This window comes from Trichoplusia ni, chromosome 12, assembly GCF_003590095.1.
Source record: "Trichoplusia ni isolate ovarian cell line Hi5 chromosome 12, tn1, whole genome shotgun sequence".
NCBI lineage: Eukaryota > Metazoa > Arthropoda > Insecta > Lepidoptera > Noctuidae > Trichoplusia > Trichoplusia ni.
The window spans coordinates 4133966-4161944 of NC_039489.1; the positions used below are offsets into that span (position 1 = coordinate 4133966).

Sequence of the window (27979 nt, forward strand, 5' to 3'; positions counted from 1 at the left end):
GTCGCGGAAAATACGTTCTTATACATCGTAGTTCATACTAATCAGCTGGCATTGACATTCAAAACACACAAACACGAAAATAGACCTTATGTCGTTGAGTTAAGAATTAGTATCATCTTAATAATACTGTTTGTGATCATAAATACAGATAGAAGCATGTGGAACGCACGTGTCGTTGTTTTTGTTTTAATTTTAATTGTGAATTGTGTGAATTGTAAGCGATTTGAAACGAGATGCAAGTTAGTGAGGGAATTGTTGAAAATTGGAATGCCGAATGATATGTTCTTGGGACAATGTAAGTAAGATTTCATAAAAATATCGAATTAAAATTATTACGCATAAAAACATCATCATGCTTTATCAAGAATATTGGAATCGGGTTCTAGTCTCATCGAATGCATCTAAGTACTAGTGTTTTACAAAAAGCGACTACCTATCTGAGCTCCTCAACCCAGTTACCTAGCTAACATTGTACCTAGCTTTAAGCCTCTTTAAAATCTTTTGTAACATTATGGAATGCAAATAAATATATGAATATGAATATAAATATGAATACCTAGCCCTTAGTAAGATTGATTAACTGTAACCGCTTGTCTAAGATGTTGAACAAAAGTCTGCACTCACAATCAAACGTGCCTTCTAAAACATGTTGTTGTTAAAATAGTAAAGTAAATAAAAGTGTGAAGTAAATCATTTTGTATTACCAAATGTTAAGTACCGCTTTTTATTTTTGCATAATTTTTACAAAGCTTAAAAAAAAAACTACTCCCGCTGTAAGGTATTTCATCCTTGTGTCGCGGTGGGTCTCACAAACATTCAATTCACATTCACAAAGACACCCAGACTCAGGACAAGCATTCGTGGATCTCACAAATGATTGTCCTACGCGGCTATCGAACCTCAACCACTCGGCTAACCGTGCAGTCAAAATTCATTTAGTGAACTCATGAACTCATGTACTCATGCTATTGATAAAATGCAGAGAGCAATTCTATAAATTTGAGCGATATTTATTTACGTCAACGATTGTAAAAATAATTAAGCTAGTTTCATTTTTCGCTAAGGCTAGAATCGCTCAAAAGTATTAAACTGACTAGTTAAAATAACGGCACGTAACTCATGTAAAATTACCATTTAAAGATTTTTATTCTAATGTCATGAATTATAGTTAAATTTTACTCGACCACATTCTTATAATCAATATTGAAAGAAGCCGCGATGACCAATATTCGTAAATTGATAAGAGAAGAAAATTTAATATTTTTGATAATGATAACAGGATTAATCAAATGGTTTATGTCATCATGATGATGTTTCTCCGTGATAAACACTTTACGTGGGATTAGCCTATGATTCAACAGGTATGATGTCTCATGTTCCGTATAGGTATAACACAAATTAATGTGTCCGTTACTTAGAACAGAGTTTTTAAAAAACATACTAATTCTCTATACGACCAGGTATAAGGAAATAAAAAACTTAAAATAAACCTAGAACTGGAGTAGACATTTGTGGATGTCATCAAAGAGTAGGTACCTTACGCTCGGATCAAACTCTAAGGAAATTATGCTTACTATGATTACGTTGTATTGTGATACTTCTATAGTTTTGGACAAATTCTACCAGTTTTTCTTTCGTGGCCAAGAAAACAAAAAAAACACCGGACTGCTCCAAGGAATTAATTTCTTGTGTTACGGGAGTTTCGCAAACATTCCGCCAGCCACATGAACAAAGGCATCTGACTCAGGACAAGCATTCGTGGATCGTACAAACGCCTGCCCTATGGTGGATCAAATCGCACACATTTAGTTTGGCGAGATGACCTCAACCAATCGGCTATAAGTGCAGTCATGTTTGGTCTGGTTAGGCAATTAACACGCGGTACTGGGTACCATGTACTGTGGTAGGCGATGATGAAAAAGACATCGTATACATGTGCTAGGTATCAATGGATTTATAAGTTACCAATGCGACATGAGATTCGCTTCATTACCTACCAGGATAGTGGTTTGGTATACGACAACTGTGGCCAAAAGATGAAATTTGCTATGAGTTTGATCAATTTATAGGTGAACCATAACGTGTAATCCACAATTTTTTTTGAAGAGTTTCTTTGTAAATTGATTTGAATGTCTATAAAAACAACATACATTTTTTAGCAAAGAGATCGTTTAAAAAATGTACGGTTATAACCCACAGTGATAATAAAAACAACAAAGACGCTAATGGTTCCGTAAAAATAATCTAAAAAAGACAACTTATCAACTTTTAACGACAACTAAACTAAATCAACAATTAACGACTTTAACCAAGCTTCATTATTTGTTGCTATAGAAAACAAACAAAACAACATCGCCTGAGAAAAATTGAAAAAGTCTAGTTCGAGTTATCGCGGTTCATAAGATACGACCGGTTGACAGACGGACTCACAAACGGCCTTGAGGACAAATAGTGGAGCCATGATGATAATGTTGTGTTTAAACATTTGGGTACAGAACCCTGAAAACATACATTTTTAGCCGGGACTAAGGAAAAAACCTAATTACTAAAGGCAATAAGTTTTGCATAGCACCGTGATTATGTAATAAATGCTATGTTTAAGTCACGTAGAGCTGCCATTTAAGTGTTTTGCATAATAAAATTATGTGCTTAGACATGAACATTCAGTTTTAAAGTTTATAGAAGAAATTCTGCAGGCGACAACGCTATAAGAATAATGTTCTCAACTTCATTGTTTAATAATGATGATTAATTTTGTGCTTTGAAACAATTATGTGTAAATTTCGTGCAAAATTTGTGACTTGTAATGCGAGGACAAGTGAGCCGAAGTCGATGATCCTTGATATGTGAATCGATTTTACCCATTTTGGTAGTTTTTTCATAAAGCACACAACGATTACAAATCCCTCATGTTATTATTTAATCTATTTAGCTTAGCTTTAGCTAGTTTTAGCTTGCTTTTGCTTGTTTTAGATTTCAAAATCAAAATCAAAAGTTTTTATTTCAAGTAGGCCATTTTCAATATTTGTTGTAAAGTTAAGGCAAGATATTTCTTCACAGTTTGTTAGTGTATCCGTTTGGTATTGTCTTAGAAAGTTCATATATCTATAAAAGTTAGATTGGTAATTTGACTGCGTTGGGATGGACTCTGATAGATCCTGGTGCATACAAATCTATTTATAGAAACGCAAGACTGATAACATTATACCAGTTGAATATCTCATATGAGATTTTGAACGGCAAGTGCGAGCTAATACTTGTAAAGTGAAGTGATAATGATCACTCATCATAAATTGTGCAAGACGTTTGCAATGGAAAATCTCAAATAAATTGAATCGTCTCCAACTTCTGCGAAGTGCAATGAAACAACTTAATTACTTGTGGCGATTGTATCCGTGTGAAAATTAACTTGATATATTGATATGACTGACTAGATAAGAAATTCAATGTAAGTCGTCAGCGTCTTCATACCTTAAAGTTGGTACTTCTTAGTGTCAAAATGCAAACCTAAGCCCCCTAACCTGACTTACCAAATCTTTAGAAAATTCTTTGATTTGGCGGTTTCGTAAAATGTACTACATGAATTCAAAACAAAAGGTGCGATGCTCTATGCGATGATAATCGTCTCAATATGAAAGTTTTGGTTTTAATGCGTAACAGATTTTAACCATTGTGACCCGTTATTTACTGATCTAAACAGTCCGTTTAAACGGTAACGATTAGGGCATTTTTGTTGGTGTAGATCCGATTCGTCTCTATACCTTGCAATGAAAAGCTAAATTCAACCTAACGCTGATGTTGTTTTAAGATATTCAATTTCAAAAATAAATATTTTTACCCCGAGGAAAAAAATCCTAGTCACCTTCCAGTAATTGGATTGAGCATCTATTTCTGTACATGAAATATTCCAAAACTATACAAATTTACTATGCAAAAGGTAGAGAAAGGTAGAGTTCAATGTACTAAATTAACATTATGTCAGCATAAGTAAATTCAGATGCCCTTAGGATACTAGCCGTGCACAATGCACAATGACCTTCAAACTCAACTTAAATTTAAATTGTACCCTCAGGGGAAAGTCATCTAAAATGCCATTTTAGGACTTTTTGAGACGAATGTTTTTAAATAGATGCGGTCTCTTAAAATGTATTATTTAAAGCTAATTTGTTGTTTAAAACTTTATGGACCTTGACTCTGAAATGTAGTTTTGACCTTTGTCTGGATAAAACAGATTGAACCTTTTGTATCAACTTGTGCTGCGTATGAAGCTTGATACATGGTGTTTTAACAGGTGTTTGATTCGACATTACTGGCCAGTTACTTCTCTTGTCAAGCCTGTGGTAAGATATGTCGCTCTCGTATTGATCTGTTCAGCCATGAAAGGCGTTGCAATAGACGAAAAAGGCCATTGATTGATTGATTAAATCAATGTCATATTTTCCTTCAGAACAATGAGAATAAAAACGTTAAAAAAGTTTTGTAGCTTGCTGTTTAGGGATTTGTTACAGGGTAAAATCTCTATTACTGTGGCTCCGCTGGCTGTCTGTCCATCAGTCATCACTAAACTGCCAGTTCTCATCATAGTGTAAAATTGTCACGCTGTTATACATTGTGCCATTTATCCATGCAAGATTCCAGCATAATTGAAAACCGACGATTGAGTCAAATATAACAATATTCTATTACAAAGGAAAAGTAAATAAAAGCTTATTAAATACTGAACATATCCCGAAAATGAAGTCCACGCGGATAGACTCACTTGCTACTTGCTTATTAGTTTGAATTATAACACACATATTGTTATACAACGCTGATGAGAATTGATTATGATACTTGTTACGTAGCGTATAGGTGTGATTATAAATAATTTTAGCGAATCATGCCAAATTGATTTTTGCTGCCAAGTTTGCATTGACATAAATTTTGTTTGTTGCAGGGGTGTGTCTAATAGAAAAATCGAGTAATCGAGAAACAAGAACATTCACAGTTAAACCAAGTGGAAAGAGGTTCTATGGTATATATCAGGTAAATAAAATAGTTTTTTTCTTGTTAACATGGATTCATTATTAATTTTCACTACGGTTTACTCACGTTTGTAGTTTGGTATGATCCTATGTCGAATTATGCCTAGAGCGGTTTGAGATATATCAGCATGATGAAATATTTAGATTGTGCCGCTGGTCGATCCCGAGGAATCAGCTTCAGAAATACATAACCAGCTGAATGTAGATGTTGTTTTGCCAAATCATAATATTAATATCTGGCGGAGTAAAAACATTATATACCAATAAAAAAAGTTTATCCTTTCTGTATGAAACATAAATGTTGTCCGATCCTCAGATCTAGAAGCCGTTTCGAACGAGTTCAATTACGTACACCGTGACACAAGAATTTTATATATTTGATTGTTGACAACTTTTCGCGACTGACGTCATAAACAAATGTTAATATTAGCTAATCAGAGACCAAATACTTTTTCTTTCTAGATTCCTCAGCAATGGTGCAGAGAAAACAAACGCGGTGGAGGATGCAACATAGCATGCGAAGGTAGAACGATTTCTTGTAATAACTCAAAAATATATTTAAAACAATAAATATAAAAACCAAATACATTCATAAACAGCGTACGTTCAAGAAGTTTCAAAAAGTTATAACGAAAATCTTTTATGTAAACTTTAAATGTAACTAATGTATTCCATATTTTATGCGCGAGAACCGAACTCATTTCAAAAGCGCATCAAAACCTTACAATTTGTTACAATGTATGTAATTGAGAAAGACATCACGAGGGACCTACCACGAACTTTTAAAATAAGTCTCTCGCAGTTGTAGAAGCGAGATGCCTATACATCGCGTGGTACGTTTTCTCACTTCCACTTGCTCAACAGTTGTACTTGAAGGTATCGTGGTAGGCCCCCTGTAGCAACTGTGAACGACATTGCAAACAATTCGAGAGTACCAGATTTTATGAAGCACATTTTACATCAAAACTTTATGGGTTTCGGTCAAGTAGTATCTTTTGTAACGTTTGGCTATGCGACGTCAGTTAGCCGTTATTGTTACTAAAGATTCTGTTGTTAATTTACTAAAGGTTCATTATTATATATTATCACGATGAAATTTCACGAAACATCTAAGTTTTTATTGTTACTCATGACAGTGAAATCTAAAGCCCTATATTAAAGGACTTTTGTACAATAGAAAGGGAACATAATGAGTTTATTATGTTTAGAACAACAACGAAAATGACCTATAGGTTGACGTCATGAATAGGTCGTTTTTGAGTTACCTATACTTACTTCAATACTTGCACTAAGCAGAGTCATAGGTATTACTGATTTCTAGGGAAGGCACATTGTCAAAATTGTCGTCCTCGAGCAACATACAAATCGAAAAGATTTGTAATTTTTCCAATCGGTCACCTGTAGACTTCTTATTAAATTAGCTAATAAAAGATGATTTCCAAGGTAAAACTATGAAATAACCCAGACTGTGAGCCCAATCAAATAGAGATTTCCTGTAAATGACAATATGAACCGTAAAATTCTTTGTTATAAGAAAAGGAAAGCTAAGCACCTCCTCGTATGAAAGTAATTCAGTCAACATAACGATGGAGTTAGATCTTATTTTTTAGAGGTTGGCACTTCTTCAAAATAAAGCAATTTCGCTTATCACGGCGTACTAAATCAGTCTGTCGAAAACAAGTCACGATACTCGCCTATTCGAGGAATCCATGATTTATTTGAGGTGAAAAATATGAGTGAGTTATCGGAAAATGGTAGTAGCCCGTTATCTTTACCACTCTAGTGGAAATATTAAACTAGGAAAGTATAAATCAGGATTCTGTAGTGGTTCGAAGTTAAGCAACATTTTTACGAGCATTACTCTAGTTTATATGATTGTGGGAGTTCCGTTTAGGTCTGTATTTAGGGGATGTGACTGTGTCGTGATATTCCTGTGAGTTTGTGTGGCGTTAAGTGATTGAATGTCTCCCTTTGTTGGATGATTTGTGAGTGGTCGGTCACGTGAAGCTTTGGGCGCCTTATCAGAGGTATTGTCTTAAACGTTTGTGTCTGTAACTTTCGTGACGTGCCTTTGTCTGTGTGTAGGTATTTTATTGATATGGGCGTAGCAGTTGGGATAGTTTGGGGTGGAAAATGTAGTTTAGTTCAGTTTTTTTTGGTCAACAAATTGTATACAATACAAGAAAAATAAACTCGACAAGTTGTAGTGCAGTCTGCAATTTTGTCTAGGTTAAAGATAATTAAAGAGGAAAAAGATATTCTCTTAGATATTATTTCGTGCTAAAATAGTAAACATCTTTCAACGGTTGTTCAAAATTATTTTATCTAAGTTCTTATACTTCTTGATACAAAAGAAATATTCAGATATATACATTTGAATACTGAAAAAAAATAACATTTTAGCTCAGCTCAGACAAATCACAAAGAAAGTCACGTCAAGAGTTGAAGTTGCCCAGTAACGAAGTCACTGTAACAAAACACACCACAGATCAAAAATTCCAACCTGAAAAACACATTCGTTAATACAAAACAACATCAGTGTGTTTACAAAGCAAATTAATGATATAATCAGTCTATCTCATGTGCCAAAACCGTGTTCATAGATCGAATCATTAATCAATTATCCATTGTGTATCGCAAATGAAATAGTCAGCGTTATGTGGAATGTGGTTTTTGTAACACCCTGTATATTATGATGTTCTAGTTTTAGGTATTATGTTAAAGATATTTTTTTATTATATGTAAAGGTATTCGTTTTGATTTGAGTGATTTTGGTAATTATATGTGTTTGAATCCTGCTCTTCTTTTAGCAAGCCCCTTTTCAAGTTTAGGAATTTAAAAATTTATTCAAGCATTTGAGACGAGGTTACAATATTACTGCCTATTCTAAATAAATTTAATTTCTTCCTTTGATGCAAAAATCTAGTTCGGTTACACTTTTTATAACTCAAGAACCGATTTCAATAAAGCTTGGTACATAGATATTCTAGAGTATAAGAAGATGATAAAGATTATTTTTAAAATTGTAATACAAAATCGTTTTCCCAAACCTAACTTGGCAACAGGAGTACACAAAGATTGTAACCATAGCAACTATCAAAATGCTGTTACTATAGTGATTGCACATTATGGATAATTTGAACATGGATGTTGTCCCTCTATTGTAACTAAGGTAGATGGATATGAGCGGATACTGGTTTTGTATATTATAATTTTAAGATCATTTTTTAGGCCGACCCTTCTAAATCGACTTCTAAAAAATGAGGTTACTGAATTCGACCGCATATTATACTTTTTTCGTATATTTTATACTCAACTCACAACCTAGTTCTCAACTGAGGACTAGGTTTTGGTTTCATATACACGTATTTTAAACCATCATTCATTTAACATTCCAGATCTACTAGATGATGACATCAGGGACGATACAGCGTGTGCAGTACAAATTGCAAAACTGGAAGGTTTTAAGTACTGGCCGCAATGGACTGCTAGATGCAAAAACGATTACTTTATCACCAATGAAATTTACAAGTAAGTTAACAAGGAGGTTACCATCAATTGACGTAAAAGATGACACGGAACCATGTAGGAGCCTTTTAAAACATAAAACTTAATGACGCTAATAACACTGGATCCCTATTCGATCTTGGATATAATATTATGGAATATAATAATACGGTTCTTCTTAGGGTAGTCAGATAGGAAATGTCAACTCCAGCGTTCTAAAAAAAGACAAGTTAAAGTGATGATATATCCCATATTCTTATAGTAACTATCGTGAGACTGATTCATGGAGGGAGTGCCCGACTAGTTTCGGACAAAACCTGAGTGATTAATCATGAGCTGTCGCGGCAGGGTCGCAAGCCCGCCGCTTCAGCTTGATGACAATGATGATATTTAAATAAATGATTTCATTTCAATACCAATTCAAAACCGAATCAAATTTAAATTTAGAACCAAATCAGTTTCGGCAGTGAAGTTCCAGGTTTTCTCACAAAGCCGCGGACAATCTCTAGTGTCCAATATTCCATTCCAAGAAAAATCTGTAATAATATTCGCAAAAAAGATTGAATTGACTTTATTAAGCGTCTTCATGATTAAAGCTTTTATTATTGATTCTTACTATATTATTTCTTCGTATTACTTCGAGATTGAAGACTGTCCCTTCCTTATTTGTTCAGGCCACGATTTAAAGCCGCTTTATTTCCATAAAAGGTTAAGCGGCCCTTTTTCTGGGCTTATGGAAATGTAATCTTAAAATCGCTTTCTGCCGATTTAGTTTCAATAAAATATTATGTAAATCATTTTTGAGAGCGTTTTTGAGGGTTTAATTATTGTTTTTTTAAATAAATAGTTTATGAAATTGTGATCACTGAGATTTGGAAAAATAATATAATTTAACTATATTTTTATTACTTTTTAACTGCTTTCATTTTTTTATTCTTACTTCTACAAAATAATAATAGAAGTCTTCCTAATATTTAAAGCTATAAATCGAAATTGAAAAAAAGTACAAAGCATTAAATCGCATCTCAAAACGATTTTACTATTCTTAATTCGAAAACCGCTCTCCTTCACCCCAGTTCTAATTATCCTTAAAGTGGTAAAGCTCAAGTCAAACACTTACTCCTTCAGATGCCCAGACTTAATCCGGATGAGTACCAAACGGAAAATGATTTCATCAGAAACAGCCAGCCTCCCGAGATACAAAAGGAGTTTTCATTCTCGACGAAAGAGGTTTGTCTACAGACAGATTTACAAAGTCAACGCGCTAGCAGTCTAGACTTATAAATTAAATTGAAGCATTCGAAACAAATACTTGTTTTATTTATTATTTGCTTGACACTTATTTGATGGTACCTAAATTTGAATCTTTTGAATTGCTTTAGAATTGATTGATGGCTTAAATAGATGGAAAGTCGTTTGTGAAATTACCTTGGTAGATTATTGGAAGACTAAAATAGGATTCGAAAATAAATGCTTTGATGTAAAATTTGAATGACATTTATAGAAAATATAAATATAATATTCCACAATCTTCACAGAACGCCCTCTAGTTTCAAATTAAGCAAAGCTTGTATTATGAGTTTTAGACAACTGATAAACACTTAAATAGTTCTACATTCATACAATATATATATATTATATAAATTACACCCGGACACAAAAAAATATCGTGCTCATCACTCAAACAGTTGTCCTGGGTGGGAATCACCCACGACCACTGGTATAGCATTCAGGGTCCTTAACCACTAGACAAAGAGGAATGAAAAATGATATATTTTCCCCGTATGTAGAAGGAGACGTTAGGTCATTTAATTAATGTTACTGTGGTCGTCAATAAAGGGAATATGGTATGTTTTCCAAAAGAAAGGGTCCAAAATGCTCATGTGGACTCAAGTGTTGAAAACTAGCACGTTATCCAGCCTTTTCCAGGTTTTCCAGGACGAACGCAGTTTTTGAGAAGATCCAGTTATACAGGAAAGACGTTTTTTTATAGTTAGTTTTATTAGCGTGCCGTATAAAAGGTCAAAATGAAACATTATAATGAGGAACCGCTGTTGGTCTGTCCCAACATTTCTAGTTGTAAGTATATATGAAAAGTTTAAACCTTGACGGTCAATATTTTTTTGCCATACCAATGTAAAGATCGAGGTTAAGCAGCAGTTATTGCGGTACTGAACCCTCAGAGCGGCAAGTACTTATGAGTTACTTCGGTGGTTAAACCCAGAAGATAGACATGAAACTTGTTACAAAAACACTCTTTTTTTATTTGAATAATTTATTTGACTTAACAAATACTTTGATCGAAGCTAATTCAAAACATCTTTATGATCGTCATTACAGTACACTATGCAAAAACCAGACCAGTAAAAAAACTACCTACCAACATAAATTATTCTAGATAGTTCCAAAGAATAAGAACTTAGATAAAACATACAATAAAGCATCTTTATCAAGAGTCTGCTGTCGAAACTTTGAAATACAAGGCGTATCCCCAACTCGAGTCTGCAATGAAACCTACACAGGATAAGCGGGCTTTATACCTAAACTATTCGTTTTATTTCACAAAGAAAATATCAAACAAATAGCTCAGTTTGCTTCGAATAAGAATGCTTAATGTTCACTTTAAACTTTTGTTTATTGTAGTTTGCATATTTTGAGAAAATCTTTTGTATTTTTGGTAGTATTTTTGCTTTTTAAATTGAAGTTGTCATGACAATGATGAGTTTGTTTCGAGGTTGTCATGGAAGCTATAAAAACTAGAAGACCTTTTTTAAATACCGCCTTATTGCTTTCCTAACCAGATTATTTCGCACTTGTTACTGTCCAGACATTGTATGTACTTAATAGGTTTAAAAACAAAAGGCAAATCGGAGTCGCGACGATCAGAGATTCCGGAAAAAATATTAAAGAGGAATACATTTTCATACGAAATTTATCAACCATTGCTTAAAATTGATTTTTATTAATTGACATAGTGGCAACAATTAATTTATTTGCACTTCTTATGAATTAACAATGTACAATGGTGGACTTAAAGCCTGGGCCATTCTCTACCAATCAAAAAAAGGGTGATGTAGAGATAACAAGAAGAATAAATTTCTGCTGCCAAGCCTTAGGGTTCAAGAGATACAGCCTGCAGACAAACGGACAGACTTCTAGGTGGACAGAGAGGGGAGCAAGAATAGGGTTATACTTTTAATCTTTGGGAATTGACTCCACACATCATTCCTGAGGCACTCCTGATGGAATCGTTACGACTGGGCAAAAATCATCGTTTTTTTTGGTATTTATGATTCATCACTATTTTTTTACTAATTTTGTATTTGATCTATTTATTAAACAGCTAGGCTATAAAGAATCTCATTTAAAGCTAAACTTTTCTCGCTGGATATGCTCTTTACATTTAAGTGCTTTACACACGGTACTTTTTACTTAGAACAGACAACTCACCGTAGTACCGGGGTACTGTAACATAATATTGTTTCCGAAGTTAGTCAGTCCAGTACTCCTCGATCTATGTTAGGTAGAGTGATCTTCCACTAGGGATACGAGAGCATGGAAACTAAACCTTAAACAGATGGGAATACGTTCTGAACTAGGTCACAGTGGTAAGATGCTGTCATAAAATATAAGATTGGGTTCTACTAATTTCTATACATCAAGAATTTTCTTAACGAATTAGGCTATAGGATGGTCTCGATAAAGGCATCATTATTATTTTTCAGTGCGCTTGCATTTTAGTCCCCGTTTGTGTATATTTGCAGATATTTGGTTTCCTCAGCCCAGAATCGCTTTTTCTTCGGGAGCTATGATAGCACAAACAGATAGACACGTCAAATTTATAACTCGTCTCTTTTTTTCATCACAGATAAAAAAAAATAGCAAGTAAATTCTTCAAACGAATTATTATATTATAGTTGTACGAAACCCACCAAATATATCGTTTTAACAAATAAAAATCGGATAAAATTTATTGAAGGCCAACAAACGAATGCAACACATTTCACATCTTTATCTTTAACAGTTCATTAGAAGAAGACGGAAGATAAAATAAAACCATTTTCGTTTATAATCTCTATAATGACGGCTTTAAAACTCGGATGCACAAGGTGCGGATCCAACAGATGTGGATGTTAGCCGCCCGAGCGCTTTTCTTGTGCAATTCAGAGGAAATTTCACCGTTATTCTGGATAAGGCTCCGAAACACGCTATTTAAATAACATGCTTATTCTAATTGTGCAGCTGTTAAAACGTTATCGTATGTTAGAATGAATTATTATGATTGTGTTTAAGTATTGTAGAGGGTGTGCTCGCTTTTCCTTTTTAAATGGTGTTGGTTTTTTTTGCAGTCACTGCCCCACTGCAGGGCAAAGGCCTGTTATTTAGTGTTATTTTCTCCAATATTGTCTTGACATTTTCTAAATACCCATATTTGTATTATCTCTCAGAGAGACACATAGCGCTCTGCAGCAGTTTGAATCACCTGTATATTCAGTCTACTTATTTTTACAAATAGTAAATGATTTATGATTCAACCTAACCCAAGACACAGGTCCTGGGTTAGATTGAGTGCTATGAATATAGGACTAGCTTACAACTACCAGATTAAGGTAAGAAACATAGTATTTTTTATAGTGAAACAGACTATCTGACTAAAGTACACTATTTTATTAGCTTTTATCTAGTTGTCCGGCCCGTGTCGTCTGTATGTAATCATATCTTGTGAGTTAATTTGATCTCCTCCAGTTACCCATTGAGCTGAAATTTTGTCAGCGTCAAATGTGTATTGAGTGACAATGCAATATTATGACATGACATAGAGTTGATCTGATGCAGAAAGCTGGCCATATGAGCTCTGCTAAAAACACCATCGAGTTTAGACTCCTTTTAATTGTCTTATCGATTACTATCATTCGAAATAAAGAAGAAGCTTATTATTATTTTTTATCAGATTTTTAGTGAGTATTACAATGTCCTATATATTAGTTTTCACAATTGTAATCACTTAATAATATTCAAAAGGTTAGGTCGTCAAAATTCCTTACATAGCTCGGAAGGGTTACGTGTTTAGTCAAGATCTCTGTGACCCATCCATACAGAAACCGCAGCAAAGTTAAATTCTCGTGTCGGGGTGTTTATAGTTCAACTCCTCCGAAACGACTTGACCGGTTATCATGAAATTTTGGGTAAGTGTGAGAAACGGACAATATCTTTTTGTCATACTAATGTTTTTTCACTAACAACTAGTTATTCTACAAAATCAAAAAACAAATACAATTATAAAATGGCTTTTTAAAACTGACCGTAACTTCTTATAAACACGAACGGTGCAGTTTGTAATAGAGAATTAACCTCGAAGCCGCAATTGATTTTGGTTTCAGCCCGGATTAAAAGTTCTTGAAGCAGCCCTAGATTAAGGCAAGATCTTCATTATAAGATCTCTTTTATACTGTTTTGTAAGAAGTCGTTTGTCTCATATCCTGTTTTCAGAAAGATGCCTCGTATTTTTTTGGTATTTTAGTAGGTTGTAAGTGTTTGTATACCTGTTCTAAATTTAGAAATGGCAAAATATTCCCTTCATCCGAATATAATTTATGACAGCAAAATCTCTGTTGCATAAATTTTACATTTTGCTAAAATCTAAATGGTCTTGAAGTATTAAGGTGTTCCAAAGGTGAGTATTTACAACACAAAACTTTAATTCACAAAAGCCTTCGCATTGATGTAAACCATAAAAGGTATAAAAAACATTAAACAGTCATTTTCCTGTATAAGACGATGTCTTTGACCTAGTAAGATATTCACTCACAAATATTGCATTTTCACCGAAATGTTAGATTTGTATTCTATTTTTCTCTAATCTAATTGCTAATGTGTCTGCTTTGTAAAGGATTCGTAGCGCAAAATAAAAGGACATTCACCAAAGAAAAATATCACTTGAAATGCGCAAAAACAATCCTCTGAATATCTAAACGTATTTTTTTATAGAAATAAATGGGGTGTTCTAGAGTGGAGAAAAACGTATTATTAGGGTTCTGTATTAGAAGGGTGAAAACGGAACGATATTATTAAGGCTGCACTGCATCATCGTCAGTTCTTCCGTTTGTCGGCAGGCTGTATCTCCTTAACCGTCAACAGCTACATAGTTAAAACATTTCAAGCAATCAGATCATAATATATTTTTGTGAGAATAAAAATGGAGGCTACGTAAAGTATTTACAGTAACTACATGTTTCGTAATCATTTCATGTGCGAATCGGATTTTCTTAACCATACATATTTATACAAAACCTTCAACGCCTCAAGTCCGAATCACACTTGATCGATTTTTATACATAAGAACGGCCTCTTCACAATTTTATTGGGACTTTCGTTCGTGTTTCAATTCCAATAGCTAGCCAATTTCATGGTACATTACATGAACACATGTCGCCTGTACACTGTACTAGCCTTAAAGATACGCTCCTTACAATGCTGTTGATTTCTTGTTTCTGACGGCGACAACGTTTATTTGAATTTGACAATTCGGTGTTTCGTGCGGAATTCTTTGGAGGCTTTTCTTTATATTTTTTTTCGGATATATTTTTGATATTGGTTGTAAGGCTTTATGGACAAGTAGTTATGTAATATCGATTGGTACTTTTATTTTAATGTGTGCTCGATTTCAGAAGAAAATATTTTTCTTTGTAACTGTAAAAGAGATTGGATTAACATTTTAGTTTATAACATTTTAGTTTATATATAACCCGTAGTTGACAAAGGCGACGTTATAAAAATCTGATTATGCAAGACAAAACTAGAACTAGCCTGACTTTATTTTTTAAACAAATCTATAGAAAACGAAAACTTACTTGGCTTTCAGTGTTCTATAATTCACATTTAAGACTACAATGATAGCTGCGTCTGCGGTTAAGACGCCAAAGCCTCAAAAGCATCAGCATCAGCGTACTACAAGCATTTGTGTTATCAACGAATGCTTGTCCCGAGTCTGGGTGTCTTTGTAAGTTGAAAGATTGTGGAACACCCAGCGACGTAAGGATTAAATCATCAATAATCCTTAATGCGAGAGTCGTTTTTATAAAAAGACTTGTTGACCCGGCAAACATTGTTTTGCCTAATAAATTATTTCTAATTATATGTATTTTTAATGCCATATTATAAAAAAAAAAACAAGAAATTTCGTCCAAAAAAAAAATATTTTAGCGTGAGCAACTCTTCTCACCTAGGGGTATGAAAAATAGTTGTTGTTCTATTCTCAGACCTACTAAATACGCATATAAAATTTGGTAAAAATCGGCTTAGCCCTTTCGGAGGAGCACGGTAACTAACATCGTGACACGGGAATTTTATATATTAGATACATTTTAAATTCATATTGGTCTCAAATTTCATTTAATTTGTATCAGATATCTAGAAATCGACCAAATAGTTATCTTCCATTGACATATTTATACAAAAATCCTATATCGCTACTAAGACTCTAAACTCACGTACATAAGCCCATATCTGCTTTAAAAAAAAAAACGTGAAACATATCCAAAGAGTTTGTATATCGATATGCTCTTGTACAAATTAGAATATGTTTAAAAAGTACATTTTGAACACTCCAATACTGTAAATGGTATTTTTTATCGGCTAAGTACTTTCAAAACGAAAAGCTTTTCGTATTATTATGTAAATCAGTAGCTTGGAGGATTTTCATGTAAAATAATCTGTATTAAAATGTTGTATTTGAGCTTAGCATGGAGTGAGTTGGTGTTGCAAGGCTAGTCATTTTAGTATTGCTGAATATTAAACACGATTTCTTTAGTTATTGGTCTGATAGCTGCCGGTACTTTGAGTTAAAAAAATGTAGGATGACGGAGGGTCTGATTTAATTGGGTATTGACAAAAAAAAACTACGTAGTCCGTAGATTTATAGATTAAAAAAAAAACATATCGAAAATCTATATTATCTTTTAACGCCTTTAGGAAATACTTGACATCTAGGGTAACGTCATTCATCAGTTCACTTTTATACAGACTTCAAAATCATGCGATCTTCATAGTTATGTATTCATTTAATTAAATAAAACATATTATGTACCCGATCTTTTTAACAAAGGGACTAATTTGAATTTTTAGTCAGCACCCAAGTTTTATTTTAGTAATAAGCAAAAATCTTAACACAATATGTAATAATTACTTCAAATCAAACATCAAAATAAAACAAACACCAAACTTTATTTCGAAAAGAAAATTTTGTTTTCAAACTTCTAGTCGCTAGACCATCTGTGACCAACACCGTTCCTACAATACTATGGTCCGTATTACAGAAGGCTACTCAAGTCCTAATCTCTGTTTAAAACTAGATTTGAGTTGAGATTTCATTTTAGAACGCTCCTCAAGCATAGATTCGGTGATCATAGTTCAGCTGAGTGTAGATCTTATTCCAAATCATTACTCAGTTCTAGATTAATACTCAAGTAGAGATTTGATCTGTGATTACTCAAGTGTGGTCGACACCGCGCTTGAGCAGAGATTTCCCTGTCAGTTTTGAGTTTTAGCAAATAATTGTGTTGTGAATATAAATAATGGATATTTTTGAACAGTTTGATTATTACGATAATTTATTTAACGATGATTCTAACAGAAGGTTGAACTTTCGCGTTCCTCTCAGATATCTCAGAGATGTGCAAGACCCATACAATATTGAAAAATTTCAAGAAAAGGTATAGGTTTTCACAAGATGTAGTGAAATCTGTGATTTTGCCATTAATTGACCAAGATCTGAGAAGGTTAAGCAACCGTGGCAATCCAATAGCCCCGGAATTACAAATTCTTGTGTGTTTGCGTTTCTATGCGACAGCGTCATTCCAGGTAAGTTTTTTCTGCTCACATTACAATACATAATATGCAAATATATAAAAAAAAAAACATAAATTCAGCAAAGTTGATCATACTACTCATATTAATACTTTTTTACTTTTGCAGATAGTTTGTGGAGATTTATTAAATGTATCGCAACCAGCTGCTTCAAATATAGTTGCAAATATATCAAGGTTGATAGCTCTACAACAGAGGCATTACATAAAATATCCTCAAGACATGGTCTCACACAGTTTGCACAGCTCGGCCAGTATCAACAAAATCCAGGCCTAAGAAATGTGGATGGTGCAATTGATTGCACACACATTAAAATAGTAAATACTCCAGGGGTGGAACATCATGAAGCCTACAGAAACAGAAAATCTTACTTTTCTATAAATGTCCAGGTCAGCAAAATAAGGTTTAAATTATTATTCTTCTTTGAAATGGGCATGTCATCCAATAACATTTATTGTTTTATTTTTATTTCAGGCAGTTGTTGGACCATTTGGCAATTTCATGGACATTGTGGCTCGATGGGCTGGCAGTACACACGACAGCAGAATATTCCAGATGTGTTTGTTGCGCACCAAATACATACATCAACAACATTCTGGTTATCTCATTGGAGACAGCGGATATCCTTGTTTAAGGTTCCTGCTAACACCTGTAGGTACTCCAACAACCCATGCGGAACAAACATACAATAGAGTGCATGTCAAAACAAGAAATGTGGTGGAAAGAACCTTTGGGCGATGGAAACGGCGGTTTCCATGTCTAAGTAGGGGGTTGGGCAACAAATTGACCACAGTGTCAAATATAATAGTAGCATGTGCTGTACTTTTTAATATATCATTGTCTACAAATGACATGATGCCTTCATATGAAGAAGATGGTGAAATCAATGAAGAAGTCATATATGATGAATCCAACAGTGAAGGGACTACCGATGGATTTGCTTTTAGAAACACAATTATTAGTAATTACTCTTGATTTTATATTATTCAGTTTTTCTAACAATAAAAAACTATGTGTTTCGGGATGTTCTCGTCTTGCTAACGGTGAATACTTGCACAGACATAACCAAGTGGCCAGGATTATCCATCAGCAGCTTGCTCTGAAATACAAACTTGTGGAATCTGAGGTGCCGTACTATAAGTATGTGCCCGACCCAGTTCTCGAAAGTGGTCATATCACACTGTACTGGGATCGATCTATCATCACTGACAGGACTATTGTTGCCAATAAGCCTGATATAGTGGTGATCGATCGATCAGAGCGTCGGACAATAATTGTTGATATCACTATCCCCCATGACGAGAACCTCGTGAAAGCAGAAAAAGAAAAACAATTGAAATATTTGGATTTAGCTCACGAGGTTGTCGACTTGTGGGAGGTGGACTCGGCAATCATTGTCCCGATAGTCGTAAGTGCCAATGGCTTAATAGCCAAGAGCCTCGATCAACATCTTCGGAGGCTCTCGTTGGGCGTCTGGGTCAAGGGTTTGATTCAGAAAGCGGTACTTCTGGACACGGCGCGCATCGTGAGGAGGTTCCTCTCTCTGGAGCCCTGACCGCCGGCAGCTTGGGCCCTGTACCCGTTGCCGGTTGGTCACTATTTTTTATATTTTTAAATGTATGTTGTTTTTTATATATATTTAAAAATGTAATTTATATGTATTTTAATGAAATAAAGGAAAAACTATGTAAAAATAATCATCTTTTTATTTATTTTCAATGAAGTATAACACAAAATGAGATCTCTTTTGTTCTCAATGGTCTTAATACAAATAATTTAACAATCGTAAACAAGCATAATTAATAAAAAATCAACAACTGTAAAATAAACACAACAAATAAAAGGTGCTATAGGCTCATCTGCGGAGATCTCTCTTCATTAAAAATACATTAAAATGACTTATATCACTGGTGATGTTGTGCTGACTCGGCTTTAGCTTTCGCTTCTTTTAATTTTTCTTTCATAATTTGCATTTCTACATCATGTTTTTCTTGCAGAAATTTTACTTGGAGCTTGTGTAATTCTTCTGTTCTTTTTTCTCTGCTGATGTGTTCTGCTTTTAAAATTTGTACACGCAGTTTTTTTTCATTTGATGAAAATTCAGAGCTAGGTTCATCAGATTGAATTTCACTATGTGAAATGATTGGATTGGATGTAGGATCAGGAACAGTGGCGGTTACATCTGTTTCCATGTTACTTGTTTCCTGAACAGTTTCTACCTCTGAAATGTCATTAATATTCTTAAGGATGAGCTTATACTCACTGTATATATTCTAGGCTTATTTTGATTGATGGTAATGAATAGTAAATCAAGATAGTACTAGTATTAGCACTGATCACATACCAATATGGTCAGAGTCCAAAGTATTCTGTATTTCCACGAAGAGAGCGGGAGATATCTCGGCTATATTTGGGTCGATGTCAGCGTCAGGGCAGGGACCACCACCGCCAGTGGCCATTCTATGTTGACGCTCTCTTGTGAGAGCATCTCTTTGCCGGGTCTTCAAATTTTGCCAAAGACGCCTTAATTGTTCTCCTGACGCCTTTAACATTGAGGAGTAAAAATAAATGACCAATAGTAGGTTATATTACCTATTGACTGCTTAGAACTTTTTTATCCGTAATTTAGATACTTTAAAACTGACGTGAAACCATAACGGTAAGTGACGGTTAGGAAATAATGGATATAAATATAAGAAGATACTTACAGGCTCATTAATCATAGATGAGGCATTGAATTTTTCCGCAATATGCGCCTAAGCAGACTTCTTCTTCGCTGCGCTTACACTATCTGTTTTTTTATTTTCTATAACATCTTTGAACTCTTTGAGAGTTTCTATTAATAAATTTCGTTCCAAAACACTAAAATTTTTCTTTCTTCCTGACATTTTACAGAACAATAATAATAAAAAAGAGAAGTACAATTAAGTTACACTAAATAGATTGATTACAAAAATCAACAACTGTATTTAAATTATTCTGTCAAGTGTCAATCTCTACCACCACAGATATACCTATAAAACATTCCATTCTAGGAACACGTCAATGTGTTTTTGAATTTTTAAATATTATATCCGACTTCACATTCTTTAATACTTTTATGCCACGTGAAATTAAGGTTTTTAAATAAAATCGAAGGGTAAAAAGCTAATATTGTCTTAAAACTACAATATAATTATTAATTCGGTTTGAAACTAAATTCTTATTTTGCGTATGTTGAACCAGAATTTCGGGAAAGATACATTTGTAAACGAAGACAGTCTGATTCATAGACAAGACATATTCTCTGCTTGAGACGCGATTTGAATCTCGATTCAGCTGAGTGAAGTTTAAGTAATGTTCTGAAATAAGAATGACCCTCAAGTGCAGATTCAATATTTAAACTATGATCAGGTGATTTAACATCAAACTGGACTTGAGTAGCCTTCTGTAATACGGACCTGAGTCTTTGAAAATGGTGAGCGGATTATTTTAAAGCTTATTTTAATGGTAGCCATTCCGAGAAGTTATGCCCGGAAATGCGACAGTGTGCTCTAGGTGTTACTGCGACAGATAATGTGTTTGTCTTCCCACTTTATTTTAATTGTATTTGTTATGAATGTGATTTATTTCAACGTGGAATATCGTTCGTTTTGCTTGGATTAGAGATGTCGGATTGTTGATCAATGTTGATGTGGTAATGGGGGATTAACCAATATTTCGAAGGCCCAGAGTCCCTTTTGTTTTTATTTGTTATTGTCAGCGGTAGCGTGCTATGTTGTGGAGTTTGTTGCTTCGATTATTCTTCATAGCTTGAGCACTTGGGGAAGTGGTGAAGGGTTGGCGATACAGGGAGCTTTCTATGTAAAATCGGCCTTCAAAAAGTGTACTTTTTAGCCTTTAATTTATTGATTGGCCCGGGAAATCTTCATGGCCACTAGAGGGAGGAAGTGGGTATTTATAGACTCTTACTGAGTAAACCTTAACGGCCGTGCAACCGGTGCGTGGCAATGCATTGCAAGTCCTCACGCACTAACCGCGTGGTTCACTGTACCTACCTTCAAATAACGATACTCCTCTTCCTTCCCCTTAGTCTTCTCGTATGCCATTTAACAAGAGAAAGACAGACAACAACTTCTGAGTGATTTGTGTAGGAACTGAGGTAAGTCTAATTAATCAGATGGCCAAGACAATATTATTTGTTTTAAAACGAATAGAAACACTTCAAATAAATTTCATTTTTAACAAGTGACGAGACTTTGACTTGTGGCAGTTCAGTAACTTGGAGCGATTCAAAAGCATTAACGCTGGGAGAAATGTAACTTGTCTATTTGACCAAAATTGTTTACTTCAACAGACAGACAACGATAGTCAAATCATTTGTTGTGGATCATAACTTTGAACTGGACAATACGGATTGGCAATATGAGAGTTTTCCACAAACTATTCGACCACTATTCGTCTATTACCCTTTGCTACCTTCAGATGGCTACATTCCTACTGCTCTACTAAAATGACGATAAACTATTAATTCTCCAACCATTATCTTGAGGTACGGTCGAGTGCACCTCAAGTTTACGAAAGCTGGAAAGTGCATTCAATGTTCCGAGGCTTGGATATTTGTAGCTTTATCAGATTTCAGTTGTGGTACAGAGTGGTTTTGGAAACTCAAGGCTACTTGACTTGGTCTATTTGAGACCTGTTTCCAATTATTGATTCTGAAGCACTTGGGCCATTTACTAGAGAAAAAATATTAATGTAATTTTTTGGATGCTCTAAGAAGCTCAACTGTTTCTGTCTTGGTTTTCAATGTGTTTTGAGAAATGCAATTGTTAATAAGACTGGGCATAAATTTAGTTTATAAATGTACAACTTTAAGATGTGTAATTTTGAAGAATTATTTGTACAGAAAAATCTACGGGTACTTTAAAATCGGCCCATTAAGTTTCTATTTTCAAAGCCCGATGAAAAGAAAATATCGCATTTTGCACGAAACTATACTGCTTCTTAAGTGCTGTAGCTGCAAGAAAGAACCTTAAAACTGGACAGCTTAACACGCTGTCATACATTTGACAAAACATAAAACCAACACTATCACAAGAGTCAAATGAAATTCACAAAATATCCCTCACGTATGTCAAAAAACTAAACGGACCTTCTCGAGCAAATAAATTATGAATCGCTCGAGAATATTTTATTTTGTGTATTTTGATAAAACCGCATAAATTTAGCACACGGTACGAGACGGGTAGAATATTTCGCTGTTTATTTTCTTATTTGGCTTACATTTTTGGAAGGTGTCCTTTATAACTGAAAAGTTGAGTCTGGAATAAAAGGGTGAAGTTGAAAGTTCTTTGGAGGACTTATTTGAATCGAGATGGATAATTTAGATGTGTTTTTATTTATTGAAGTTCTCAAAATGGGTTCAAAATTTGCAATGCATGGAGAGATGTAAAAGCAACTCGTCATTATTGCCTAAATTTATTTTTAAAGTAAGTAATATTTTATTGTATATTTATAAATTGCTCTCCTTCGGAGGAGAAGCGGATGTCGGCTAACTCTTTGATTTTGGATGCAAAGTGCGTTTTGTCTCTTGGAACCTGTAGCTGTACATACGTACTGAATTGTGTCAGTGGACAAACCATAAAAGGTCACAGCCCTATTTGCAATAATCACTCCAAAACGGTAAAGCAATAATTATATTGAACCTCGACCTTTGAATGACACCTTTCCATTATCCAAAAGTCAAAATCTTACAAGTACAGATGAACTAACGACGTCAAAACCAAATGTTTTTTTAGATATTGACTTAATACTAGACTTACCTCAAACGAGACCCTTTTTAACGTATCTAAAGAAAAATAATGATCGGTAATTCTGTGCTTTCAACTTTTTCACGTACCGTCTATTATCCCACAGATTATGATAGAATTCTCTGGGAATAATTGAAGGACGTCTAGAGGTTATGTCCCAGAATTTATTACTTCAGGTGTTAATTATTATTGTGTAGTCTGAAAAGTTTGGGATAAATTTTCTGCGCCACCTATTTTCAATTTCGATTTGGGACTTTGATTTCTGATATCTGATTCAGTGACCAAGTATATTATAGTTGAAGGTATTAAAATTTTATATTAATTGATATTAAATGATGTAACGGTTTACTCACGCGTATTTATCGGGGTAGCCCGACTAGTTTCGGACCCAACCGGACTCCTTAATCATGAGCAGACGCGGCGGGATAGCGAGTCGAACGACTAATCTTCGAACCGATAAATACGCGTGAGTAAACCGTTACATCATTTAATAATGAATCAGTCTCACGATAGTTATTATAAAAATATATTAATTGTGTTAATTAAATTCAGTTAAAGAGTTTTGGTTTTTCATAATGACAGCTAGAAGAGGGAAACCGACTGTAAAATGTCTTGGAGCTTGTTATCATTGATTTTTTTCTTAATTAATTTCCTTTCATTAAAAGTAACGTAAATCTTGAAGATAAATCTTGAATATTGCGGTCTTCATAAAACTGTGTCCAATGTTGCAATGATTTCTGTTCTTACTTATTGAACTGAAACTACACTATGGGATTCGCTACAAGGTTTCCACAATATAGAAGATGACGTTACATCTATGTACAATATTTACAAAGCCGTTACGTCACAAATCCCTTTCGTATTTTTTTTTATTTTCCAGATATAGACAAAAACACGTGTCTAAGATTTCTTATTTAAGATCTATGACGGACTGAGAAGATTTTTACATTTTATGCCCTCGTCTATTTTTGGTAAGCACCAACTGGTTGTCAAAAACAGCAAACATCATAAAATAGCCTAACTTCATTCGATTTAAGCGACCATTTGTTAGAAAGGATCAACTTGATGTTATGACACTTATGTCAAAGGACCCCGGACCCTGAATTACCATTTTTATGACCCTTCATTATAAAATATTAACCTTTAATCAAATATTAACAGTGCCCTTGACCGGCCGTTTGCAATGCCGTTTAAATTATTAATCAGTCAAAAACAGAATGAAAATTGAAAAGGGTTTTTTTTTATTGGTGAGACTTCCAAAGGGAATTTTAGTAATCATTCTTATAGGCATTGTTTTTTTTTTATAAATTTACTTAAAGTTTTTTTGTTCTGACATCTAATATATAAAATTCCCGTGTCACGATGTTAGTTACCGTACTCCTCCGAAACGGTTCGACCGATTTTTATGAAATTTTGTATACATATTGGGTAGGTATGAGAATAGAACAACATCTATTTTTCATACCCCTAAGTGATAAGGGTTGCTCACACAAAAAAAAAATATTTTACATTTTGGACGAAATTGTTTGTTTTTATTTTTTTTATAATGTGGCATTAAAAAAACATACAACTAGAAAAAAAATCTGCAAAACAACGTTTGCTGGGTCAGCTAGTAATATAATATATTTCAGTAGGCCATAAAGATGTTGTTGCGTTTAGTTTTAACCTAAATTTAGTTTTGTTTTTAATTAAAACTATAGTGTGATTTTAAGTCGTTGTTAATAATCATACTTGGTTGATATTCCGAAGTAACTTATGGACAAAACCAACGTCTGAATCTCTTTTTGACTTCCAGGCCTAAAGGGTTTATACCGTATCTTACCGTCTGTAACCAGGCTGAATCTCACGTACCCTGATAGCTAGGCAGTTAAGATTTCTAAATCAGCAATCGTTTGTACGGTCATAATTATGATGGGTGGCATTGCATTTGTGAACTCGCTTTTCATACTATTTGAATAAAACCTGCACTTTTTGTGAAAACAGTGTTTTTTAATTCATCAAATATAAAATAAATAATATCAACATACTTGACTGAAAGAAACCCTTAAATTTTCAATCCAAGACCTCGCAAACCCTTTGTCGAAACTAAAACAAAACTCCCATAACTTAACTAATATGATGTAGACATTTGGAAATGAAAGTACCCTCCATGGGACTGTTTAACTTAACATTAGAATGTGGTTAAGGAGGGTCGGCATCCTAACGATTCGATCTCGCTTCGATAAGCTCCACCAATTAGAAATGTAGTTAGTCGCCCAAATTAAATGCACCTTCGTGGTTCAATATCGTTTTATTAATGTGAAACTCGTGATGTCACCTTGTATTTCTGTATTTTGAAGTTACTCACTTTTTAGTTGTATATTTAGTTGCTTAGGTGTTAAGTTACCATTGCTGAAGACAAAGAAAATATTCTTAAAGTTCAGCTCGGGACACCGCCGCCGCGTCAGTTCATGATAAAGGACTCCGGGTGATTCTGAAACTAGTCGGGCGATCCCGATAAATATGCGTGAGATAAACGTAACATTATTTAATAATTTATGAATTTCACAAAAGTCTCTATTAAAAATATAAATAGTCTATGACTACTTAGTGGTATGTAGAATAATTATCCCAAAACTGACCGAGGATAGTGATCAACGATTGTTCTTTAAATATTATAAGGTAAGTTGCGTTAGACTACTAGTGAAATCTGAGGCGAATAAGCAATCATTTTCTTTAAGGTTCCAGTCATTATATTACGTGGCAGTAAAAAAATCGTATATATTTAAATCTGAAATAAGTTAACAGCATATTATTTAGAAACACTTAAGTTTCTTATTACTTATCAAAATAATTTAGGAAAATAGTTTCCTTATTAAACTTAAATATCAAATCAATTATCACCCCTTGAACTCATATCTAACTTCACAAGGTTAAACGGTCATCAAAAACCAATTCTCCACTTCAAAAAACAATAATTAAATCTATTCTGTACCTTTACCGAACAATTTACCTTCTAACTAACATAGTTTAAGCTTAGTTTAAGTCGAGTCACGACAGTAATTATTATAGAAGCTAGGTCGCACCTCAAATTGCTTCTACATAAGTTTTCTTTCATCTTGTTCGTAAACCACAGGACTTGGAATCCTTAACTTTACGTCTTCGAAACTAACTTGGGTCTCGACTAGTAAGTGGAGACGTTTTTCTTACTGATCAATATCAAATTAGGTGTTAATACTAAGTGTTTTCGGTTGAGATGTATTGGCTTTTGTAAATTTGATGATTTTGGGAAAAGTTGTGGTCTACTTTTTCCCAAAATCTGTCCATAATATAACAACTATCTTACCAAATATCTACGGTCATAAATGATACAGTTTTTAAAAAAAATATGTTCTTTAATCTATTGTCTTTTTCTTCAGCGAGGTTTCACGCAACATGCCATTTTCTTGCAGAATTGCACGAAAAAAATAATGTGAATAGATGTCCCTACAAAAATTTTAAAAATCATATACCAGACGTGAAAAAAAAAAGTTTTTGTGAAATATCTTTACGCAAACAGAAATATTATAAAGTGATTCCTTGTTTGTTCCACATTTTGACCACAATTTTGAAATCAATAGCTTGACACAGCATCGGACACTAAACCACCTGTCACGAAATCAATCGATCCGAAACACAGTAATTTGCATCATAATTGAAAACACATTTATATATCATCCAACAACTGGTACCAAGATTATACCAGCCTATACCTCGTTATAGCTAAAACAAACAAATTTAAAGCGAACATCTATTTAGTTGCGACGTTAACGAAACACCTAGTCTGCACTCCAGCGGTGACATTTCGATAAATTATCGTCACTGTCGATGAGCCCATCCATATTTCATAAAACAAGGGAATCCGTTGAACAAACTTTCGTTATAATACCCGAGTATCATTTGAGTCTGTACCCCCTATCCATCAAAGTCGGTGCTTTCAAAGTAACTTTAAAGTCCTGTAATGAAGTTATTCGGCAAAAACCGGGATAAAACGGTGTCGTATTTTCATTATTCGACGTTACCGCTTTCCTAAATTTGGCGGATAATGCTTAGTGTCGAGAATTATCGATTATAGATTACCGCTTTTATAGGCAAAATGTTTCAGTAGTAATAAGGCAGAGTATTTAAGGTTTAAAGAGGCAACCGTCAACTGTCGGCGTATCATCATAGGTGATTTTTTATCGGAAAACCAATTGGACCAATGGACATTTTTAGATTTAATGTTTGTAGAAGTACAACTGTAATGTACATAAAAATGGCTTCCGATTTTTTATTTGTCCTAGTACCTATATAGTAACGACTTGTCAGTATTTTCATTTGATACCTATTTATACGAAGCTTTGAAAAATGTACTTTGTCGTCATTTAAGGAGCTCATTTTGGTCTGCTTTTCAACTAATGCCACACGACATTTTTTACTTTCAAACACAAAAACAAACGATATCCATTTACCCTTTCGAGAGCTACGATTCTAGAGACAAATAAGTTAAACTTATAGTATTTGGTCGTATCTTAGCCGTCTAAAATAAAAAAAATAGTGTTTATTTCTGCTAGGCCTAAAACAAGTTCTTTAGAAACAATAAATAACAAAACGAGTGACTCTAAGTGCGCGATTCCAAAATGTCATTACCACGAACCGGCACGAAACTCCATAGTCGTTAAACTATTTTTTCTTATAGATTAAAATAGGTCCATAGATAACAATTATTCAAGATAGATTCAAAATAATAAAAATTAAACAACCCATTAATTACACCTGCAACTAAACAATAGC

The 27979-nt window shown here is 34.0% G+C and overlaps 2 protein-coding genes and 1 long non-coding RNA gene across 3 annotated transcripts; 2 read left to right on the forward strand and 1 right to left on the reverse strand.

Moving 5' to 3' along the window:
• On the forward strand, positions 1 to 9840 carry LOC113499465 (lysozyme-like). The gene is made up of 5 exons (XM_026879949.1): positions 1 to 295; positions 4937 to 5025; positions 5487 to 5547; positions 8423 to 8555; positions 9660 to 9840. Exons 1-5 carry the CDS (start codon positions 157 to 159, stop codon positions 9805 to 9807), a joined length of 570 nt encoding a protein of 189 aa, XP_026735750.1. The 5' UTR covers positions 1 to 156; the 3' UTR covers positions 9808 to 9840.
• A 7793-nt stretch (positions 9841 to 17633) lies between these two features.
• LOC113499433 lies at positions 17634 to 18411 on the forward strand. Its single transcript, XR_003401108.1, has 2 exons — positions 17634 to 17785; positions 17871 to 18411. It is a non-coding gene; the product is annotated as an uncharacterized LOC113499433 (long non-coding RNA).
• A 750-nt stretch (positions 18412 to 19161) lies between these two features.
• On the reverse strand, positions 19162 to 20856 carry LOC113499432. Its single transcript, XM_026879909.1, has 3 exons — positions 20105 to 20856; positions 19741 to 19939; positions 19162 to 19617 (listed from the first exon to the last, which is right to left on the reverse strand). Exons 1-3 carry the CDS (start codon positions 20117 to 20119, stop codon positions 19301 to 19303), a joined length of 531 nt encoding a protein of 176 aa, XP_026735710.1. The 5' UTR covers positions 20120 to 20856; the 3' UTR covers positions 19162 to 19300.
• Positions 20857 to 27979: the final 7123 nt, after the last annotated feature.

Excerpts from the sequence above, each read along its gene's own strand:
- LOC113499465 (XM_026879949.1), top strand. The coding sequence starts at position 157 with ATGTGGAACGCACGTGTCGTTGTTTTTGTTTTAATTTTAATTGTGAAT. Across the intron at positions 5,548-8,422 it reads ATGCAACATAGCATGCGAAG|ATCTACTAGATGATGACATC; the intron begins GTAGAACGATTT and ends TTAACATTCCAG. Across the intron at positions 8,556-9,659 it reads ATCACCAATGAAATTTACAA|ATGCCCAGACTTAATCCGGA; the intron begins GTAAGTTAACAA and ends TTACTCCTTCAG.
- LOC113499432 (XM_026879909.1), bottom strand. Across the intron at positions 19,618-19,740 it reads TTTGGACTCTGACCATATTG|AGGTAGAAACTGTTCAGGAA; the intron begins GTATGTGATCAG and ends ATGACATTTCAG.